Raw genomic sequence first — 21,088 nt, forward strand, 5'->3', positions numbered from 1 at the left:
ATGATAACCTTGATCTGAAATACGCAGACCAATTTCCATCTTTGCATGACCTTTCACTTTCAAGAATATCCTCAAGGATGTGTCAGTTTATAAAAAGGCCATGTGTTGATTGCTGAGCTTTGCTCAGCTTTGTGAAGAGATATGAACAAGAGCCGCACAGTAAGTCATATCTGATTTCATCAAGGAAATTCTGTCTGTAATGCATTTTCATTGTATGCTGTGGCTATTCAAATAATTTGAGGAAGACACAAAATTAAATGGATGGAATTTTAAAAGTCATCAATCTTCTCTCTTTTAACATTTATTTTAGATGCCTGCCTTTTGGACCTTTGCCTTGTTACTGATCCATGCCGCTAGAGGTGAAATATCACTTTTATATTTGCCTTAGCATCATGTGGACCCCAAAATAATGTCAGTTGTACATTGCTTTTGGAGATGCTGTACTACAGAAAGTGAGTTAAGTGTGCCACGAAGCCAGGCAAAATAGAGGGAAGATGGAAACCAAATTATTATTAATATTATTATTTATTATTATAACATTTCTATGCCGCCCCTTGCCGAAGCCTCGGGGCAGCTTACAACACAATAAAATACATTGAAATACAATAGAACATAATAAATTACCATTAAATACAAAAATACAAAAAATACATTGAGTTACAAACATAATAATATAAAATTAAAATTATCAGTATAAAATAAGTAAATAAATAATATGGGAGGAGAAAAGAGAAGGAAGAAGAAGTTGCCCTGGCCAGATCACATGTTTTAACAATTGAAATGATGTTTAAATAAAAAGGTCTTTACCTGGCGCCGAAAAACCAGTAACGACGGTGCCAGGCGGACCTCTTTGGGGAGTGAATTCCATAGGTTGGGCGCCATCACAGAGAAAGCCCTCCTCCGAGTACTTACTCTCCTAATTTCTTTCATGGAGGGTTCCCAGAGAAGGGACTCTCCCACAGATCTCAAAGGGCGGTCGGGCATATACGGACGTAAGCGCTCGTTCAGTTAGCCAGGACCCAAGCCGTTTAGGGCTTTATAGGTCATAATCAACACCTTGAATTGGGCCCGGGCTTCAATGGGCAGCCAGTGAAGCTGACGGAGGACTGGAGTCATGTGAGCATAACGCCCCGTCCCCGTCAGCAACCTGGCAGCTCTATTTTGCACCAAACCAAATTGAAGTGATGTTTTAGTAAGTGAGACAAGTGGGACTTGTGACAAAACATTGCAGTGTGAAATATTCCTGTTCAGAGTTCCAGTCGTGTAGCCAGCCATGTGCCTCATGCTAATTTCTAGCATACTCCATTCCATTTCCCTGGTCCTAGATTTCTTTTTTTAATTCTCAACTGACAACACTTTGTGGACACTCTGATCTAGCTGATTTGGGAGTCCGTCCTTCCTTCCTTCCTTCCTTCCTTCCTTCCTTCCTTCCTTCCTTCCTTCCTCTATCCAAGTCTTCTGATCCCTTCCTCTTATATGTCAGTGCTGCTGCTGTAGAGATAAATGAATCATTACTTGAAATGAGTTTGCTATTGAAAATGAGTTTGCTATTCATACTTAAGATGGAATGCCTCACAAGAGGAGAGAATTTTGTAGCCTGCGTCAGGAGTCAATCTGGTCTGGGATTTAAGTCCTAAATATATATGCTATGTAGAAATGTGTAACAACATGCAGTTGCCCATTGAGAAGGAAAGAAAATGCAGCTTGGAGGAAGGCAAAATTAAAACCAAACAACAGGAGGTGTTTGTACTTAAAACTGTCTCCACAACCACTTGCCCACTCTAAATTGCCCTCCCTTACAAACCAGTTTCCCTGCAGAATTCCAAATGTGTTTCTAAGTCAAAGAAAGAAAGAAATTGGCACATGTTCTGCGGATTCTGGTGTTCCATGTTCCACAATAAGAACTGCCCCTAGTGTAGAGTAGATGAAAAATTCCTTAATCCTCATCATTTAAATTACAGGTATATCATACATAGTGTTTCTTGACAGAACACAAATTGTTGAGAGTGAGTGTGAGGGAAATATGTCAGGTAGTGGTGGAAGTATGTCAAGAAAAGGGATGTCTGGTAACTGTATCTTTAATTTATTGCCTAAAGCAACCAGTAGAGAAGAAGTCTGCTGTCCCCCCTCCCATTTTAGTAAAGCAGAGAAATGACCAAATCAGATTACTCTTAAAGTGTCAAGTCTCTTTTCCTGTACCAGTAATAGGGACAAATGCTAGTGAAATACTGCAATCCAAAAAGAAGAGGATTTCCTACAGAAGAGTCATCCATCAATAAGATACTTTCTCCCTCTTTGTTACTCTTTGTGACTACGGAGGAGCAGGCATCACTTGCCAAAGAGAAAATGGGGGGCACCATATTTTGTAATGCACATCTCATGCATAAAGGCCATCCACATCTCCATGTGCTTTCTTGGTTTTCAGAATTTACCCCTTGCCCCGTATAGCTGTCTATGGGTTTCCACAGAAGCTATTTAGGACTTTTCTTTAAACTAGTGCTTTACCAAGGCTGCTGCTGCTTCTTCCTTTGTGGGGAAATTTAGAGTATGAATCACAGAAGTTTTCCTCCAGCCTCCTGTCCCAGGAATTTTCCTCTTTGCCTTTTTAGATGTTCCCTTACTCAGCACACACTGGCACTGTGGTATAGAGCAGAACTGTGAAATTACACAGCACTTTTATAGCAAGTAATGGCAGCATCCAGGAAAACAGCTGACTTTGATGCTCTAAAAGAAGCTGTAAGAATGGCTGGAAAATGCAAGAGATGCCCTGGAAGGGTGATGACACTCTGAAAAGGACCTACTTCCACCACTGATGGATCACAAGCACACAACAGAGGTCTTGTGTAGGGAACCCCTTAGCCTAGCACTACTTTCTTTAGATTAGCACCAGCAACAGCAGAACTTGAGAAACCAAAGTGATGCCTTTTTATGCCAGAACCGAGATCACCATGCTGCTGTTAAGTATTAGAAAAGTGGTTCTATGAAAGGACAGGATGTAAACTCTTACCTTACTTTGGTCATTCACACTTTGGTCTTAAAATATAGGAAAGGAAGTTTGCTACAATCGAGTAGGCTGCTTTACTGATGATATACCGTGGGCTGGAACAGTACAACGGCCAATTGCAAGATTACCCTGGTCTCCAGAAAGAATAAACACCCGCTTCCTTCTGTATACTCGAAGGAACCCTAACAACTTCCAGGTAATACTGACTCACAGTTAAATTTGCAGGATTTTCCCATTTACTCAATAGGAAAAAAAAGTGTTAATGTCCTAAGAAAAGAATTGCTATACAACCACATGAAAAATGATATTCATGAAGCACTTATGAATTAAAGTATGTTTCTAGTTAAATTACTTTTAGGAAGGCAGAGAAAAATAATGTGAATATTCTTTTACTATTCCCAGGAAATCACAGCAGTTAATCCAGAAACTATTGATTACTCAAACTTTAATGCCAGCAAGATCACTCGCTTTATTACCCATGGATTTATAGATCAAGGTGAAGAAAACTGGCTGTCAAACATGTGCAAGGTATAGCACAATGTAATATTCACACAATCATTCTGAAATCACTTTGTATCCAGACAGGCCACCCTAAAAATTATCATACCTCTTTATCTATAATCTATCTGCCACATGTAACATGATTTTGAAATGTTATGACTGTGCATTTAATTATAAAGTTCAGATTTTAGCCTACTAAGAATAATAGAACTTTATTCTTGAAGCAATCTAAAGGTTATGAAATCTAATATCATATACTGAAGCCTTACCTGCCACACCCAAATGGATCTAACACTTTGGTTCCTAAATGTAAAGTGATCATTATCCAAGGAAATGGAGGGTATTGCTAGGAAAGCTCCAAGTTCATATCTAACGTTACAAGTTTGCAGAAGAGGTTAGTCCTAAAGTAAAAAGTTTCCAGTGTGGAGAACTCTGGATCAGAGTTGTAGCAGTCTAGCTGTGCCATGCTCCAGAATACTCCATTTCTCTCCCCCCTCCCCTCATTTTCCATCCTTGCCTAATAGATGCTCAGTATTACATGGCTATTGAGGATGTACCATCCTTGCTGAGCTGTATTTATGACCCCCTCTACACCTAGTATTTTCTTTTACATTTCTGCAAAGTTTCCCATTTCCTCAGGCATGCTATTACCTTCTTCCTGTATGTGGATTGTGCTGTTTTGGCTATGTAAGGACCAGCACTCACCCCAAACACCAGTAACATAGGTCAAGGAGCTCAAAATATGAAACTGCAGCCAGACGGCCACCTACGAAGATGGCTGTCCACACTTCTGGGAATAATGAGACTGGGTTAGATTGCAAGGGGAAAGGTTCCACTTCCACAGTGACAGCAGAATCTGTATTTCTTCTGTTTGCATCAGAGGATGTTTGAAAAGGAAGATGTGAATTGCATCTGCATAGACTGGAGCAGTGGCTCCAGGTGTTCATACACCCAAGCATCAAACAATATCCGTGTGGTGGGAGCTGAAGTGGCTTATTTTATCGATACCCTTAAGGTAAGAGAGCCTGCGGTTATGACATCATAGTTCTGAATCTTGCAGCTATAAGGCTTCCAGGACAAGAAACAGACTTTAATTTGATAAAGTCTGGACCCCCCTAAAAAAAGCTTTCCCAAGAACCATGTGATATATGAAACAACTAAGCTGATAGTGATTTTAGTGTCAACATTGAGTCACCAACTTCAGGGATATGGTATCAGTGGCAAAATCATTACTGACATATTTTAGTATGAAGCTGTAATCTGAATAATAAGTTTTGAATATACTGTCTTGAAATCTATGTTGCATACTCTGGTGAACTCCAAATGTAGAACTTGCAATACATGTATTAACTATGCACTTAATTTAAAAAATGCAGCACTATGCAAAACTCTGAGAAGGGAAATATATAATATAATAAGTATACACAGACCTTACAAATTGTTTGGAAAGGAAATAGCATTTTCTTATTGGGATAACATATTAAAAGTATTTCCTGGAAGCCTTCTTTCAAATCAAGATAATTTTCATTACTTAACTGTATAGCACATCATTGTTATATGAAGTTAATCCGCAAAACAGCCCTTTGGAAAATTGTCGGCAGTGACATGGTTGGAGTCAGAGGCCACAAAAATACAGATTCTTCACTGTAAATGGGCTGCTTCTTCCCGGATCCTTCATTTCTTCCCCTATCCAATTTCAGATTAGTGCATAGCAAAGCTTGACATGTTTGAGGCAGACTTCTTATCATGGAGACAGCATTTGTAGCATCCTTTTGCAAATGTGGATTCCAGTGTGATGATACAGCTAGTCCTGGACATTGCAACCAACGTCCATAGACGCAAATGGCACATGACACAAAGCAGCAAACAAGCTCAGCATTGGCATGGGCTGCCATGATATGAGAATGCTCATTTCCTCTCATTTATTTAAAAAAAAGTTTGGTCAAGGGGAAGCTTGTAGGGTGCTTATATTATTATTATTTAAAAGTATGGTCCTTTCCTACAACAATGGTACATATTCCCCAGTAACTGACTGGGTTGTCATGCGACACCAGGCAACCCTACATGGTGCTTGGTTAATTGCCTGGATGTGCCTGACAGCTGATTAAGTGGTTTCCACCCTCCTCGCTCCTTCTGCTGTTGCCATGCCTGAAATTCAATCTCATGCTGGATGGCTGAAGCAGCTCCTGCAGCAGCTCCTGCTCTTTCCAGGGGACTCTGTGGTCTCTGCATACCAAGACGATGGAAACTATGGATTTGAATGATCAGAGGAACCATGGTAAAATGTGGAAACCATAGAACAGACAGTTGTTCTCTTTGTGGTTGCTGAAAACCAAACATAGCATGCTTAAATACCACGACAGGGTTTGAGTGAAGTGGTAGACCATCCCGTGCAAGAAACCATCATATCTTGTCATGTTGTGCAAACCTACCCAATACATTTAGGATCAGGGCAGTAGAGGCAAAACATCAGTTATGATGATACTATGATTTAAATGAATTAAAATGCAAAGCTATACATATTCAGTGCAATTATTGTTTTCTCATTGTGGCTGGGAAACAGGTTGGGTTAGTTAGTTTGGTTTTTGCTCTGTCAGGAATATAGAAGCAATTTGCAAAGCTGTGTTGGAGAAGAGAAGGGGGAAGAGAAATGTTAGTTGTGTGCTTCACAACTGAAATAGCACAACATGCCCACTGCTGAAGCCCCAACCCACCATAACATTGTTTAGTCCAGAATCTCAGACTACCTACTTGAACCACTGCAGGTGGACTTATGGTAGCTTGCTTCCAAAAATACATGGCCATCAGTGGATCAGGGCAATCAAATGAAGCCTACAAAAATTTGGTACACTTTAATAATTGATCCTGAAGGAGAGAGTCTTCCCCAAGGTCACCAAGTAAAATCCATAACTGATATTTATAGTCAGAAGTTCCATGTCAAAATCCAACAATGGTTCTGTGCACTGGGATATAGGTCATTGCATTCACTCTCAGTACAATGTTCATTGTATTTCTATTCATCACAGAGAAATGAGTTAAGAACTTACTGGGAAGGATCTGTAACCCAGAAAAAAGCAACTTGAATCCTTTTCTCCTGGGGCTTTGCCACATGCTCTTACTTTCAGACTAAGTAGTAAGTCTCTCTCCCTCTCTCTCACACACATGCATGCACTTATGCACAAACATACACACATACACACACTTTGTGTGCAAGTGTATCTGCTGAATGGATCAAAGGAATTTGCTTCATCATACTCCACTTTACCTTCAATTCAGATTTAACTAAGAAGATGTCAGCATGTACACAGTGGCCATGAAGTAGATAGACTGAACCGAATTGCAAGCTGAAGGATTGGTAGAGTGCACACACTGCTATCGACATATCTGTTGTTTTACTTACAATTGCTTTTGCCATTAGGAAAAGTATGGATACTCTCCATCCATGGTACATTTCATTGGCCACAGTCTTGGGGCACATGCAGCTGCTATGACAGGGAAAAGAATAAAAGGACTTAGAAGAATAACAGGTAGGCTAATGCAATGCAGCACAAATTGCTATCAGATCAAACAGTGCTGAACTGGAAACTTATCTGGCATATGACACTAATGTAATTATTCTACCCACATTACCAAGGTTGTAATTAGTGGATGACTGTGAATATACTTTGGATTGGGTAGTGTACACCCCAGTCTTCTATAGAATGGCGTTCGAGAGTCCAACAATGTAACACAGGCTTGTATGTCACAAGAATGGGGCAGATTTAGCAATTGCCACAACGCACAGTTATTTCAGTTGTTAGCAGCCCAAGATACAGTCTGATAGGAGTTGTATCAGTAAAAGATTTGAGTTTTTTTTCCTGTTGGTGAATGGAAGTGAATCCTCATCATGTGGTCATGAGAGGGGAGAGGATCAAGAAAAGAGTTGCCATTCTATAGGCTTGACATTTGATTGCTTCCAAACCCTCAGCCAATAAGGAATCTCTATAAGGGGATTCTTATGGGCCTTCTTAACCATAGTTCTCTATATAATTCACTACATTGCTGCCCTCTGCAGCCTGCTCCATTTCCCCACCTGTCCATTTGGCATTAACAGCAAACTGTTTTATCTATGCAGATGGCCCTATTCACATGGAGGAAGGCAAGACCTTTGGAGTGGAAAATTCTCATATCTTAGTGTACCTTTCTAATGTTCTTGACCCAGAAACTCCCAGGTGGACAAACTTTTAAAGAACTTCTAACACAGTTTGCTGTGTGACTAATGGCCAAAGCCTTGGGTTCCTTCTACACCAAACCTTTCTTTTGGAATTACTAACATTGACAAACTTGTGCATCCCAATGTTCTACAACAGAGCAGCAGGTTTTTCTCTCCCTACCCCACTCCTGATTTGATTTATGATGATTTTCTAAAAGCAAACAAATTAGTATGACTGTAAATCACAACCTTAACCCTTATTCTACTTTGATATTGCTGCCTACAGAGGGAAGAAGCACCATTACCAGTTTATTTCTACCGGAGTAACTTCTCTTAGCTACCTTTTAGTGTTGATTTATTTTACTGGTTTACCCTCATTATTTATTTTTCTTCTCATTTCAACTGAGGAAAATAGAAACAACTGTAGCTAAATAAAAAGGGAAAAGGTGGGGAGGAGGAACCTTGTGCTACACTCACAGATGTCTGTGAAAATGTTCACTAGCCTCAAATACTTTTCTCAAGAGAGTGAGGTTCCCTGGCACAAGAGTAGGAGGTAGCTTCAACAGGAATAAAAAACTGCTGACTTTTTCTTTCTTGGTGAAGAATTCATTGCCATTAGGCCTTCTGTGGTTCAATAAGACTGGTTTCTAAATCTTGATTGACCCCTCTTCTAAAAATGTGTATGTTTACAGGCCTAGATCCAGCTCAGCCTTATTTTCAAGGCACACCAGTTGAAGTCAGACTGGATAAAAGTGATGCCGATTTTGTTGATGTGATTCATACTGATTCAGCTCCAACCATTCCATATCTGGGTAAGTTGATCACAGTACATAGCATACAATAATAAGCATGAGATCTCTCAGATTTAACACATGCTTTTCTTCTATGAATTTCCCAGGCTTTGGGATGAGTCAAGCTGTGGGTCACCTTGATTTTTACCCAAATGGAGGAGAACACATGCCAGGATGTAAGAAGAACCCCGTTTCACAAATAGTGGACATTGATGGAATCTGGGAAGGTATGAGCAGAAGGGCTTCATGGGCATTGCTATGATATATGTGCAACTGTATTGAAGATGTAAGTGGTTAGGACCAGTCAATATAAAAACTATTGATTGCTTTGGTGCATTTGCCATCATCTAAGTAGCAGCTATTCATCAACTGGAATCAGGTTTCATGAGGAATCATTAGTGTAACAGATTCATCCCCTCTCTTGCCTTATCCAATACCTCAGCTGCACAGGCCTCCAAGAAACTTAGGAATGAAAGTATAACAATCAATATTGTAATAACTTCATATAGCATCTATGGTATGGCTGCATCTAAAATACCATTTTCCACACAAGTGCCTCCATGGGAACATTTGAAAGGAATTTCAATGCAAATAAAATTATGCATTATGCAGGGCTGGTGTATTAGAAACACCAGCCCTGTTGAGATGCAGTCATGAGCCTCAAACTTATTGGAGAATTTCTAGCCAAGGTATCTTGGATACAGAGTAAGCTTCCATATATATAATTATTCAATTGATTACTTGGATACACATCAGCCTAAATATTTCCTCCAAGCCAGTGTCCCAGAGGACTTGGCATGTAAAATTGCTCTGTCTCCTTTCCCCACTGCATTCATGAGCCCTTTTCTGTTTGACACAGCTTTTTCCTCCTTTCCCCCAGAAATTACCTTTGTAACCTCCAATGTGACAGCCCCTCCAAACTGCCCAAGCAGCATATTGTAAAGGTTGTCAGTTTTACCACCCTCCTTTAAAAACATTAAGCAAAGAAATGTATGCATTTTGGTGGGTTTTGCTGTTGTTAATGATATTAATAAAATATTAATTGGCCTCAGTTTTCAGGGGGCAGGCTGGCAAAAAGACTAAAAGGAAAGGCATTTGCCCAGAAACTTGAGGATCTGAGCTCCAAATCATAAAAATACTCCTTTGAACCCAAAGGCAAGTGGTACTGGAATGCCAGAACCACTTTGCAGCAAGCCAGTCTTGAGTGCGTATGTTTTAAACAATCTGAAAAATCAAAGTAAATTTTAAAAAATCAGGAGGTGAGGAAGAGCAGCAGATGCCAAGGAAGGTGTCTGTGGGTACATTGAAATGAAAACAGAATCATAAAGTGTGTTTCTTTTCCACAGGAACCCGTGACTTTGTGGCCTGTAACCATCTGCGGAGCTACAAATATTATTCAGATAGCATTATTGACCCAGATGGATTTTTGGGTTACCAGTGTGCTGCATACAACCTATTTGAAGCAGTAAGTTCCTTGTGTATCCCAAGAACTATTCTGAGAAATAAGCTCGTGGAGTTATTTTGTCATGCACATTTAGTTGAGTGAAACCTGCTAAGATGCACTACAGGAACAAGCCTTGGGTTAACACAATCTCTTTCTCTTCTCCCTCTTTGCGCCACTTAATTGATGACTCCCTAGTTTTCAGCAAACCACTTTGCAGTTGCAGCCTAAACAGCAAATTGTGGTTTGCACTTATTTCTGGAACAGGTTTTCAAAACTGATGTAAAACTGTGGTTTCCCATCCTGGTTTTGAGAACTGGTGCAAACTATAGTTTACTAGTTTGGATGTAAATGGTTTCCCAGGAGCCTGAAAGTAGCCAATTCAGAGTGCATGAAAGAAGGAGAAAGCAAGTGAACCTGTAGTTCACGCATGCAATACCTAGCCATATGATCTGATCCACTTTAAGGCATATGGTTCTCGTATGACTGGTTAAGGTCTATCTGGGAGTAATTGGAAAACTTTTTATGGGGTTACTGAGCTGGAAGCAAAATGATCTTGTAGGGGTGTCATGACAACTTGAGACAGGTTAATAATGAAGCAATGATCATGGTGGTATTTTCTAAAACAGGAACAATCACTTCTTCAAATATAAAAGTACTAAAATAATTGAATTCTAGGATGCTATTTTTCTGTGACAGGTGGAAAGATTTGTATAATATCATCTTATTGGCTAATGGGATATGTAAAATATTTATATAGTATAGGACATTGGGGAACATGTTTAAGGACACATACCATTAACCATGTAGATGAGGATTATCATTATCAATACTTAGATGATAAATGATGGCACATTTTTACTTTCATAATAGATGTGCAGATTGCAGAGTTTGAAAAGAAGGCAGTGTCCTGCAAGAGAAGGACTCAGTGGCCTTCTGGCCCCTTCCAACTCTACTATTCTATGACTCTATGATTTCTGGTTGCTCTAATTTTTCACTGATGGTTATCCTGCTCATTTTTGAAATGTTTTCATAATATGGCATGGGGTCTCCAGGTTGTTCTTCAACAAAGAATATTATTGCTCCAGGCCAGGGCAAGGAAAGTGAAGAGCATTATTAATAATGACTTTCTATCAGTAGAACAAGTGTGAAGAAAATTATTGCGGTAATGAACAATTAAAAAAGAGTTTTTCCTTTATTTTAAATTAGGGCAGCTGCTTCCCATGCCCAAGTGGTGGATGCCCTAAAATGGGTCACTATGCATATGAATATAAGGACAATATCACCTCTGGATTGATGAAGCTTTACCTGAATACTGGAGATGCCAGGGATTTTGCCCGTAAGTTCCCAGCATGCATCTTAACTTACCTTTTTGTAGTAAATATTGAAAGGTGGCCTTTAAGCTGCATTTGCTTTCTCAAAGGCCTGTATGAAACAGTGCATTGCTTGAGATGAATTTATTTTCTATAATGGTCCAGTGATTACCTTACGTTAATATAAAAGAACATTATTTTAAGCAATTATATTATTAGTATCTGACTCCACATCATTTAGCAGAAAAGAGCACGATTTAATGACATTTGTGAGACATGCAGACAGGGATAGATTTTATGCACACATGGTTGGAGTACGGCAAGCCAGTAGATTTTGGAAAAAAATATTATGATGCATACAAACACTGGAGGGGATCCAGATTTAGGCACATACAGCTTGGCTTCCCTGCCCCTCACTCACCATGGTGGCCCCTTCTTCCCCCTGAAAATGCAGTTTCAGAAGGAGGATGCTGAATGGAATGAGCTGTGGTACCAGGGTGCTAGATACAACCCAGGGGAATTAGATATTCCAACCCTCTGAAGCCTTTTCCTATTTTATTAGGCTATCAAAAAGGTGATGTTTATTCCAGCTATTTGAATTAATTGATTTGTAATAGTTGCATGCATATTGCAACTTATAAGAAAAAGATGATTAAAAAGAAACAATCAAACAGATCAGAAAATGGAGCAGCAGCAAGACGGTTGTTTATTAGCTAAGGCATGCTTGTGTATATTTCCAGGAAGTGTTGGAGACATGTCTCATTTTCTGCATCCCATACAGAGGGAGAGCATCACTACTGAGAAGACCCACTTTTTAAATGTTAGGTGGCAATATTCTGTTAGTTGTAAAACCACCAGCAAGGTTCCGTGGAAGTTCTGGGTGTATATAGTGGAAGATAGTCCTTTAATTAGGTATTCCTATAATTCAGTAGGAAGCCTTTTAACAGCAACCTTGTCTCCAAGTGCTGCCCAGCCACTGCGCCCACTAGAAAATAATGATTTAATAAGGTTTGGCATTACGCTGAAAAGACTGAATTGTTGCAGTGGGAAAAGGGGAGGCAAAGGCTGGATTCTTTCTTCACTGTCCTGCTAAAGACTGAACCTAACAAATGAGTGGTGTGAGCCAGGCATTCCCTCTGCTAGTGCCCCATTTATGGAACTTGCTCCTTAGATTTACTCCCACAATTCAGTTGTTCCAAAATCAAAGATGCTCTTCTTTGTTCAGGTGTTTGGACTATACAGCGTTGTTTAGGGTGGTCCTAGTGAGAAGTGGTCATTGCTGTTTTATGGTATTTTGGTATATTTTACTTCATGGTTGTTTGGCATACTGGTTGTTAACACAGAGAAAGAATAAATAAATGGCAAAAAGATAAACCTTTGAGACTCCACTGATTGCCATGAACTAGAAATTTAATAGGTACAATATTTTTTCCACAGTGTGTGTGTATATGCACACACATGCTTTAGAGAGAATATGAATATTTCCTTTATAATAAGGGTAAATGATACAGTATAGATAGTACTGATTAATGTTTTATTGCTAACATAGGGCAATGTTATGCATGCTATATATGCTCTGTTGATTTTATATTCATATATATCAAAGCAAAAGCAAAACACAGAAATTCCACACAAGGTGATCTTTGCTCTATTGGGGTGGATTTCCACCTTGCAAAAGGAACTGTAAGCAGGGGAACATGCCAAGTAATCTTGAATTGCATACAGCCAGATGCACTGACCTAGCTAGTTCCTTGCACACAAAGATATCACAAGCTGATACGTGTGCCAATATACCTTTTTTAAGTGTGACTGGATGCAGACATGCATTGCCTATGTACTCTAATTGTGTTCCTGTGAATTGCTACATGATCAAAACAAGCATGTTTTGTTTGCATTACTAGTGATACATAATTTATTCAGTTCGCCAGCTATAAAGACATCAGATCCATTTTCTTAACCTTTTGGCCAGAGAAGATTGTATATATATTTTAAGTGTTGGCAGACATTTTTTAACAAGTTAGATTTTATAAACCATTGCTAAACTTCAGCAGGCCTCAGTTTTTTTTAGAGAAGAGAATACCAGAAATCAAAATTAAGTGTAAGTTAAGAATAGTACATCCTAAATAATAGCAGAAAATCCCTGACAAAAACGAAGTCTTGTTTTTTGTGTTGTGTAGGTTGGAGGTACAAGGTATCAGTCACAATTTCTGGAAAAAGTGCTGTCCGTGGGCGCATAAATATTGCTATATATGGAACTGGAGGGAATACAAAGCAGTATGAAATTTACAAGTAAGTTCAATAATGTCTTTTGGAAAATTACATATTTCATAATATACAATTCTTTTCTGCTTTTCCTTGTCTATTTATCTGGGAAAAAGATTTGATAGTCTTTTAAAAGTTTTGCAGTGACCAGAAATACACACCATTTTCTAATATGGATTGACATGGATGAACATATTCTGCTACATTTCTTCCAATTTTATCTCCACAGCACTTAATTTGCCCTTTCCAAGATATATGTCATTTCTATTCTTCTCTTTTGAAATGAAAATGTGAGAATGTGTCCTGGGAACAACCCTAGCTTGGCTGTCCTGAGTGCTCATGGTTAGCTTTGGGCTTAATAGAACCTGCCCAGAGAGACTTGTGGGAAATTAAGGGGACAACAGCTAGACAGTCCCACTTCATCTGGAAGCATTCTCAGTTGCCAGTAATAAAATATTAAAATATTTCAAATAAAGATTGGGTGCAGTGGAGTACTTCAAGGAGGCATCTTGGGGATACATTGGGTTCCATGGACAGCTAATTGCTTTCCACTCAGATAGAAGACATTAGTCTCTGCAAAACCCTCTGAAGTGGTTAGTTGATATGTCTACCAAGAGAGAGGGAAAGAGGGGGACTTGGAAAGAGGGTGAAGGAATGGTGTCAGAATGAGAGGAAACTAGAAAAGGAGTAGTGATGAGAAAGAAAAGGGTGGCCCTATCCACTTGTCCAGTACCAGCAGATAACTGGGGGGGGAAAGAGACCTAGAGAGCTTCCAATGATGTTTAGATAGAAAAAAAGGCCTACAACTCCCAGCATTCCTCACTTATTATTTGGAATAAATGACTGCAGAGTTCTCTGAAAAATGTAGTCTCCAATCTTGCAACTGGTAGTATTATAAAAAAAAACTGACCCCTGAGGAAGCCCCTACTCGGGGAAGGTGGAAAGTATAGGACTCCTACTTGAAATAAAATTACATGTTTCTACATCTTATTCCATTCACCCCTACTGGATATCATGGAGTGGAAAAGCTTGACAGAAAAGGATTCCCATGACAGTTTTGTTATTAGGGGCTAGTATTGCTAAGGAGGGAAAAGGCCAGCCTCATGTAGCAGAATTACATTTGGAAAATTCTGAGCAGAACAAGACCGCAAGCAGCAGGAAAAACGGCCCACTAGGCTGGGCCATCTGGTTCATGAGGCCTTGGGTGAGGCCTTCAGCCTTCCCACAGCCCTACCCACTCAACAGAGAGAGGCAGCAGCAAAGTGTCTGAGATGGCTTTGATCATCCTACATTTCCTATGGTTAAGGATGTTTGCAACTGGTTCTGACCTTCTCTTTCCTCCATCACCTTCCTGGCCCAGTGAAGATGACAAAGGAGCATAACTGACATCTCACTGGCCTTTGCTTACCTAGAACTGAAATTCATTCTCCAGGCTAGGAACCAGCTGGAGAAGCATTTGTCCAGCTGGCGCCTTGGAGCCGATGGCACGCCAGTCAAGGTTTGTCTCTCTGGTGAGGAGGGAAGCAGTTCCTCGACCGAGGCACCAACTGGAGAAGCTTCTGCTGGGAGTCCAGGGTGTCAGAGGATGGAGATTCACCCCCTGATATAGATGAGTCCCTGCCCACTGATCCCATTTGGCTAGTGGAGTGGTCTGGGTGGCCACTCACTCCAAATAAGTCCTCCACCATATCTATGTTCACACATAAGAAAAGAAACTTTTTTAGTTCAAGTCACAGGTCTTGTGTCTTAATCTGTGCTTCTTACTGTACTTGTTTAAATTTGATTGTAAATCTGGCTTTTAAATTCTGTAATATAGTTTTTAAAATATATTTTATTGTATTTGTATTTCCGTATTGCATTGGTAGTTTATGTGTTGTTGTGCTTTGTGAACTATAGAAATAAAACAAAGTAAAGTAAATAAATAAATAAACTACCCAGACAGCTTAGGCTATTGGGTAGTGTTGGGATATAATAAATAATAATGAGTTGCTAACACAGAGCCAACATAGAAGCAAACTCATCAATGGTGCTGGAAGCAAGAATTAGCTTCTGGCTCTTTGTGTCAGGTAATAAAACTAGGATCTTGTCTGGATTCCCATTTCAGGCTCCAACTCTAATGCCACTTTCTGGAATCCCAGGTTGTTGCCAGAACTCTCCATGGGTCCTTTGTTAGTAAAATGTTGTACTGAACACTTTGAGTATCTTACACATAATAGGAAACATATGGTGCCTGCAATGCTAGCCACTCTGGTTTTCAGTGTCTCCTTCAACAAGCCTTCTTAATGTTTTCTAAATGGTTGTGATTGTAAGCTTCCACCTTTTGTCTGCCTTGACTGCCTGAGCTAAAAGCCTGTTAAAGTATAGCTATAACAAATGTGACTCATGGCCACCTATTTATTTAGTCCTGCTGCCAACACAGTTTAGCACCAGGAAGTAGATTTAATAGCAAAGACTTTTAAAACAATTTCTACAATAAGTCATTTTCATCCAGACTGAATTTAGTCTGGCTGTCAGGCAATATTCGTAGTGGAGCAGTGCAGACCCTGGCACAGACCCTTCCCAACTGAGAGGAGGAGTATTTTCCTGTCAAATATGAGCAGAAAAACCTTTCAGTCCTGCAAGATGCTTAGAGGTCAAAGGCATTTTTTGGACATAGACTGAGGTGACCCAGGCCCTTTCAGAATCTGCAATCATTTGGAAGACTCTATGCATGTAGGCTATCTGATTTGTGGGAGATGCTTGCCCCTTCCAAACTACAGCTGTCTTCTGATTCTTGCTTAGTGTTTTCAGGGGACTGGAAGGACAGTAGCAGGGGAAGCCCATTTCAATCAGCCCAGTTGATTCAGTATAAATCTGGATCCAAGTCTTTGATGGAGTGAATAAGCTATGGCGATTCTAATCATGTGGGAGTGTGGTAGAGTTGCCAGCCCTTGAAAATGAACCTTCAAGTATTTCAGTCAGAACAGGCCTGGGCATGCAAGCTGATGTTGGGGTTCTTGGTTGATCTGATGTCAAACCACAGAGTCACCATCAGGTGTTTGTATGTACCAAAACAGCCCATATCCATTGTAAATGCCAATGTCCATTGCTTTTCTGACAACAAGCTGAAAAGCATAACTCCCCTCAACAACAAAATGGTGGGTCTTTTTTTTTTTCTGTCTCATTTGATCCTTAAGAGATGGTTGTCTATAACCACTAAGCTGAGCATCACCATGCAGCTCTGCTTCCGCAACTTCTCAGGGAGTTGTGGAAGCAGGATCATGCTGGGCTTAACATGTGTGGCCAAGAGCTGCGGGCCCTTCTTCTAGATTGCCACATAATGCAATCAGCTTGTATGTCCCTGTTGCACTTAGTAGTTGACCGAATTCAATCTTCAAGCAGTCCAGTTGGAAGGATATCTCTGTGTTGACAATATTAACTGCAGAAATGCATTTGAATTGCTCACATGTTTAGCAGATTATTTGCGCTCCATCCCCCAATACTGGCTACTGAATGGTATTGGATGCCCTTGAACAAGCAATTTCCCAGAAATCATAATCCAACTGACCAGTCAACAGGAAAAGATCCTGTTTCAATTAATGTTTGCCCTCACATACTGTGAAATATTGGTATTGATGAACATCACTTATACCTCCTTAAGCCAGGCAGTATAGACATCAATTTCACTGATTCTGAAATCAATTTTGGGGCTGTAACTCTTATTAATGCCTTTGAAAGAATTACATCATAAACCTAACCTTTCTCAAACTGGGAACAGCAAGGATTCTTGGGAAAGATGAAGAAGATGGACATGTGTATTTCTAAGTGTAAGAGAGAAAGAAAAAGAGAAAATACTTCCACATGTGCATCTTTATATATGGCATTCTTCTTTCTTTCTAAGGGGGAAGATCACACCTCATGAGACCTACACCAACCAGATTGATGTAAAACTTAATGTTAGAACAGTTACTATGGCCAAGTTTCTTTGGAACAACAATATCATAAATCCAACACTTCCCAAGCTGGGAGCATCAAAGATTACAGTGCAAGATGGAGAATATGGGAACATGTATGTACATATATATTATTTTTTAAAGCACTGATTATTTATTAAGCATATGTAATTATCTTTGTTCTATACATGGGAGCCTTAAGATTTTAGTTTTGCATGTTCGTGTCTTTAAATAAAAGATGCTGATAAATATATATATACTACCCCATAGCCAAAGCTCTCTGGACGATTTATGCAGTTCATAAAACATGATAAGAGTACAATAAAAATATACAATCAACAAAAATTGAAAGTTTAAAATAGATAATAAAATCAGACAATAACATGGAATAATGAAAGAGAAAGGGGAAAGGAAAGGAAAGGAAAGGAAAGGAAAGGAGAAAAAGAGAGACTGAAAACATGTTTTCAGTATAGTTTAAGCACTGTAAAAAAAAAACTTAAATGCTTTAGTAAAGTAATCTTATCAATGGGTGAGTAGAGGGAATCCAACGCTCTCTCATCTCTACTAGGAGAGGAAAAGGGGAGCAAGGTAGCCCTGGCCTGGTTGTTTCCCATACCCAACTTTTACTTCCACTGTTTCTTTTCCATTGGCTGCAGTGGAAGAGAAATTATATACACCAGGTCCAGGGCTAGAGTACATTCCTTCCATCTCTGGGGACATGTCAGGGAAAATACCTTTCCCCAATGTCCCTGCTCCCAACATACCCATGGAATACTTCCTTTTTACCTCTGCCAGTCTCAGTGCTCTGGGATTAAAGAGGAGAGGGGCACAGTTTCCACACTGACTGGAAGAGAGTTTGCAAGGCTGGGCATCCTTCTTTAAGGCTGGACCTCTCTTTCAGGGCTTGGAAGGGGAGAGCTGAATCATCCTATGGCCCTGTGATGCTCATCCAAGGAACAAAGAATTGTAGCCTTAAATATACAGAGGCAAATAGAGAGAAATAGGCAAATGCTTGTAGTTTAATTACATTTAGGCTTATTTGTAGAGATCAGTGTGAGTAGCCAGTAAATACTGTTTGCTGAATTTCAGGACATTTTGCAGGTCAGGTGTCAGTTTCTTTCTAGGGTATTTTCTACCAAAGGATGTATTGTGCACTTGTGATTCCTTACCCGCAGTTGTGTTCAGGCTTTTTAGACCAAGCTGTTTCAGCTCTGCTTTTCAGAGTGCTTTCCTGTTATATCAGGGGAAATGAGCTGTTAGATTACAACAGAAAAAAGGCACTATATCTCCTAGGGCAGTGGTGGCGAACCTATGGCACGCGTGCCACAGCGGGCACACAGAGCCCTCTCTGTCAGCATGTGGGCCATGTCACCCCAGCATTGCCCCAGCAGCCGAGGATCGGATAACAGCGAGCATAGGGGCCACGCTCATGCTCAGAAAGGAGTAGTGGTGCCAGGTGATGACATCATGAGCCGTGACTCATTAGCCGCGACTTGTTCGAGCTTTCGCATGGCCGGTCAGTGCGCTGCCAAGGCGCTATATATATAGCGCCTATATATATATATATATATATATTTTTTTTTGCTTGGACTGGCTGTGAGGTGTTTTTTCTAAAGTAAAACCTCAGTTTTCAGGTTTTATTGCAGTGTTGGCACTTTGAGATAAATTAGTGGGTTTTGGGTTGCAGTTTGGGCACTCGGTCTCGCCATCACTGTCCTAGGGTATTTGCACTATACCACCTCAGCACAGCTCCACCTAGAGGTTGTGTAGCAGAAAATCAGAAAAAGAAGAAAAGCTGAGTAAAGCTTGGATTGTAATGTTGCAACATAACAGAAAGGGGATACAGTGCTTAAGAGTACACTAAAATGCCTTGTACAGAAAAGCCCTAGCTATGGTGACACAGATTTTGTGGGCCCTGTTACCAAATCTATAGAGCCAGAATATATCTTTCTGTGTAATTTGATGAGCATAAGCTACGACCTTGCACCACAATTCAGAGTTCCAATCACAGAGTTGGACATGTACACAGAGACCTGGCATATTTGCTACACCTTTGAAATCTTGGCAGGGGGCTCACAGGGGCTGGCGAGTGCCCACTTAGTCTGAAACTTGGTTTAGGACTTTCTGCACAGTGGCATCACCTGGCAGAACTCCCTCCTAAGGGAAGCCAAGCTGGCTGGCCAGACATTGCAAGTTCTTCCTGTTTAGGAAGGCTTTTACCTTATCAGTTTTGAGTTCTGTTGTATTTCAGAGTGCATAGGGTTACCTTGCACTTAGAATAGAGGTAAGCAATGTGAAGCGTTCTAGAGGTGGAGGGGTGGGATGGGGGGAGACTGGACATCCCAGAATCTTTCAGGGGTCTTATCCCTCCTTTGCCACAGCCACAACAAGAAGTGGGCTAATGCCTGCTTGTCCAGTGATTCTGTGGGGCGGTAAGGCAAATGCCCCCCAAATTGCTTTTTGGCAGACTGGGGAAAATGCAACTCGGCGGGGAAACAGGACACACATCCCCACAGTTGTCTGGTTTCCCTGCAGAATTGTGTTTCCTGCAACTATTAGTTAGGTTGGCAGATTGCGGCAAAACAGTGATTCTATGGGGAATCTGGTGGTGTCACAGTGGTGGGGTGTATGTTGTGGAAGTGGGGGTCCTACTGTTGATGGCACATGCATCCCAGGGATGTTTGACAATCACTTTTGCTAAAAGTAAGTCCCATTGTGTCCAATATGCTTTTACAGAAGTTTTACAGAATTCAATAAGTCTATTCAGACCATGACTATGTGGTGAAATTACACATTATTTGAATTAAATAGCATATAATTAACTCTTCTCCCCATCCCTGCATGGAGATTAAAAAGGAAAAGAAAAAAAGTATCCACTGGCTTCAGTAAGAAGGAGATTCAGAAAGGAAACAACTGGAAGAAAGATTGAATTCTCTCTTCCTGGTCCTGATGTGAATTGGGGCCATGTGCACTTAGTCTTGAGTAAGAAAGCAAGGGAAGATGCATGCTATGAAATAAATATCATATGTAGTTTGAGCCTAAGACTAGTCCAAACCAGAACAATCCTAGATAAGCAATCCCCACAGACTTCAAAGCAAATTACTCGCAGGTAAGTGAGGATAGTATTGCAATCTCAAAGGCTTTTTTAAAAATACTTTTTATACCAGCTTTTGTCTAGCATCAGAAGCCTCTAAGAAATGAAAATCAGAACAGAAACATAAAAATAAAATAGTGTCACTAGATAAAAAAATAGAAAGAATAATTTTTAAAAAGTTACTTTGGATTTATTATATTTTCTTTAAGTGTGCAATGCAAAAAATGTCTACTATGATACAAAGGTAACTCTTAAACATTTTAACCATTTGTTTCCAATCTTCAGATTTAATTTCTGTGGCAGCGACACCGTGAGAGAAGATGTTCTGCAAACGCTTACACCATGCTAGTATGCAAACAATACAAGAGCTTTCTTGCAAGTCTTAATTAAAAATTATGCTCAGTTGCATTCCATGCACTCATGGTGATAATCAGCTCTGTTATTACATTCAATGGTTATTCTTCTACAAAGTGAAAAGAATTAGCAATTTGGAAAAAAAAACCTTAAAAAGGGAAAGAAACTCATCTGGAATGAAGGACTGAAATACAAACATGTTAT

At 40.0% G+C, this 21,088-nt stretch overlaps 1 protein-coding gene across 2 annotated transcripts; it reads left to right on the forward strand.

The window, feature by feature from the left end:
• The first annotated feature begins 310 nt into the window (after positions 1–310).
• Positions 311–20,879, forward strand: LOC123033648 (inactive pancreatic lipase-related protein 1-like). 2 transcript variants are annotated; one of them, XM_044450367.1, is made up of 12 exons: positions 311–359; positions 3,046–3,216; positions 3,420–3,532; positions 4,386–4,520; positions 6,924–7,032; positions 8,390–8,509; positions 8,596–8,715; positions 9,835–9,953; positions 11,139–11,268; positions 13,420–13,531; positions 17,385–17,552; positions 20,816–20,879. In XM_044450367.1, exons 1-12 carry the CDS (start codon positions 311–313, stop codon positions 20,877–20,879), a joined length of 1,410 nt encoding a protein of 469 aa, XP_044306302.1. The 2 variants fall into 2 exon arrangements, with proteins under 2 accessions (XP_044306302.1, XP_044306308.1); XM_044450373.1 differs by having other exon boundaries at positions 3,046–3,200; positions 3,407–3,532.
• Positions 20,880–21,088: the final 209 nt, after the last annotated feature.

The sequence above is a fragment of the Varanus komodoensis genome, unplaced genomic scaffold (genome assembly GCF_004798865.1).
Source record: "Varanus komodoensis strain SLA01 unplaced genomic scaffold, ASM479886v1 scaffold1, whole genome shotgun sequence".
Classification (NCBI taxonomy): Eukaryota; Metazoa; Chordata; class Lepidosauria; order Squamata; family Varanidae; genus Varanus; species Varanus komodoensis.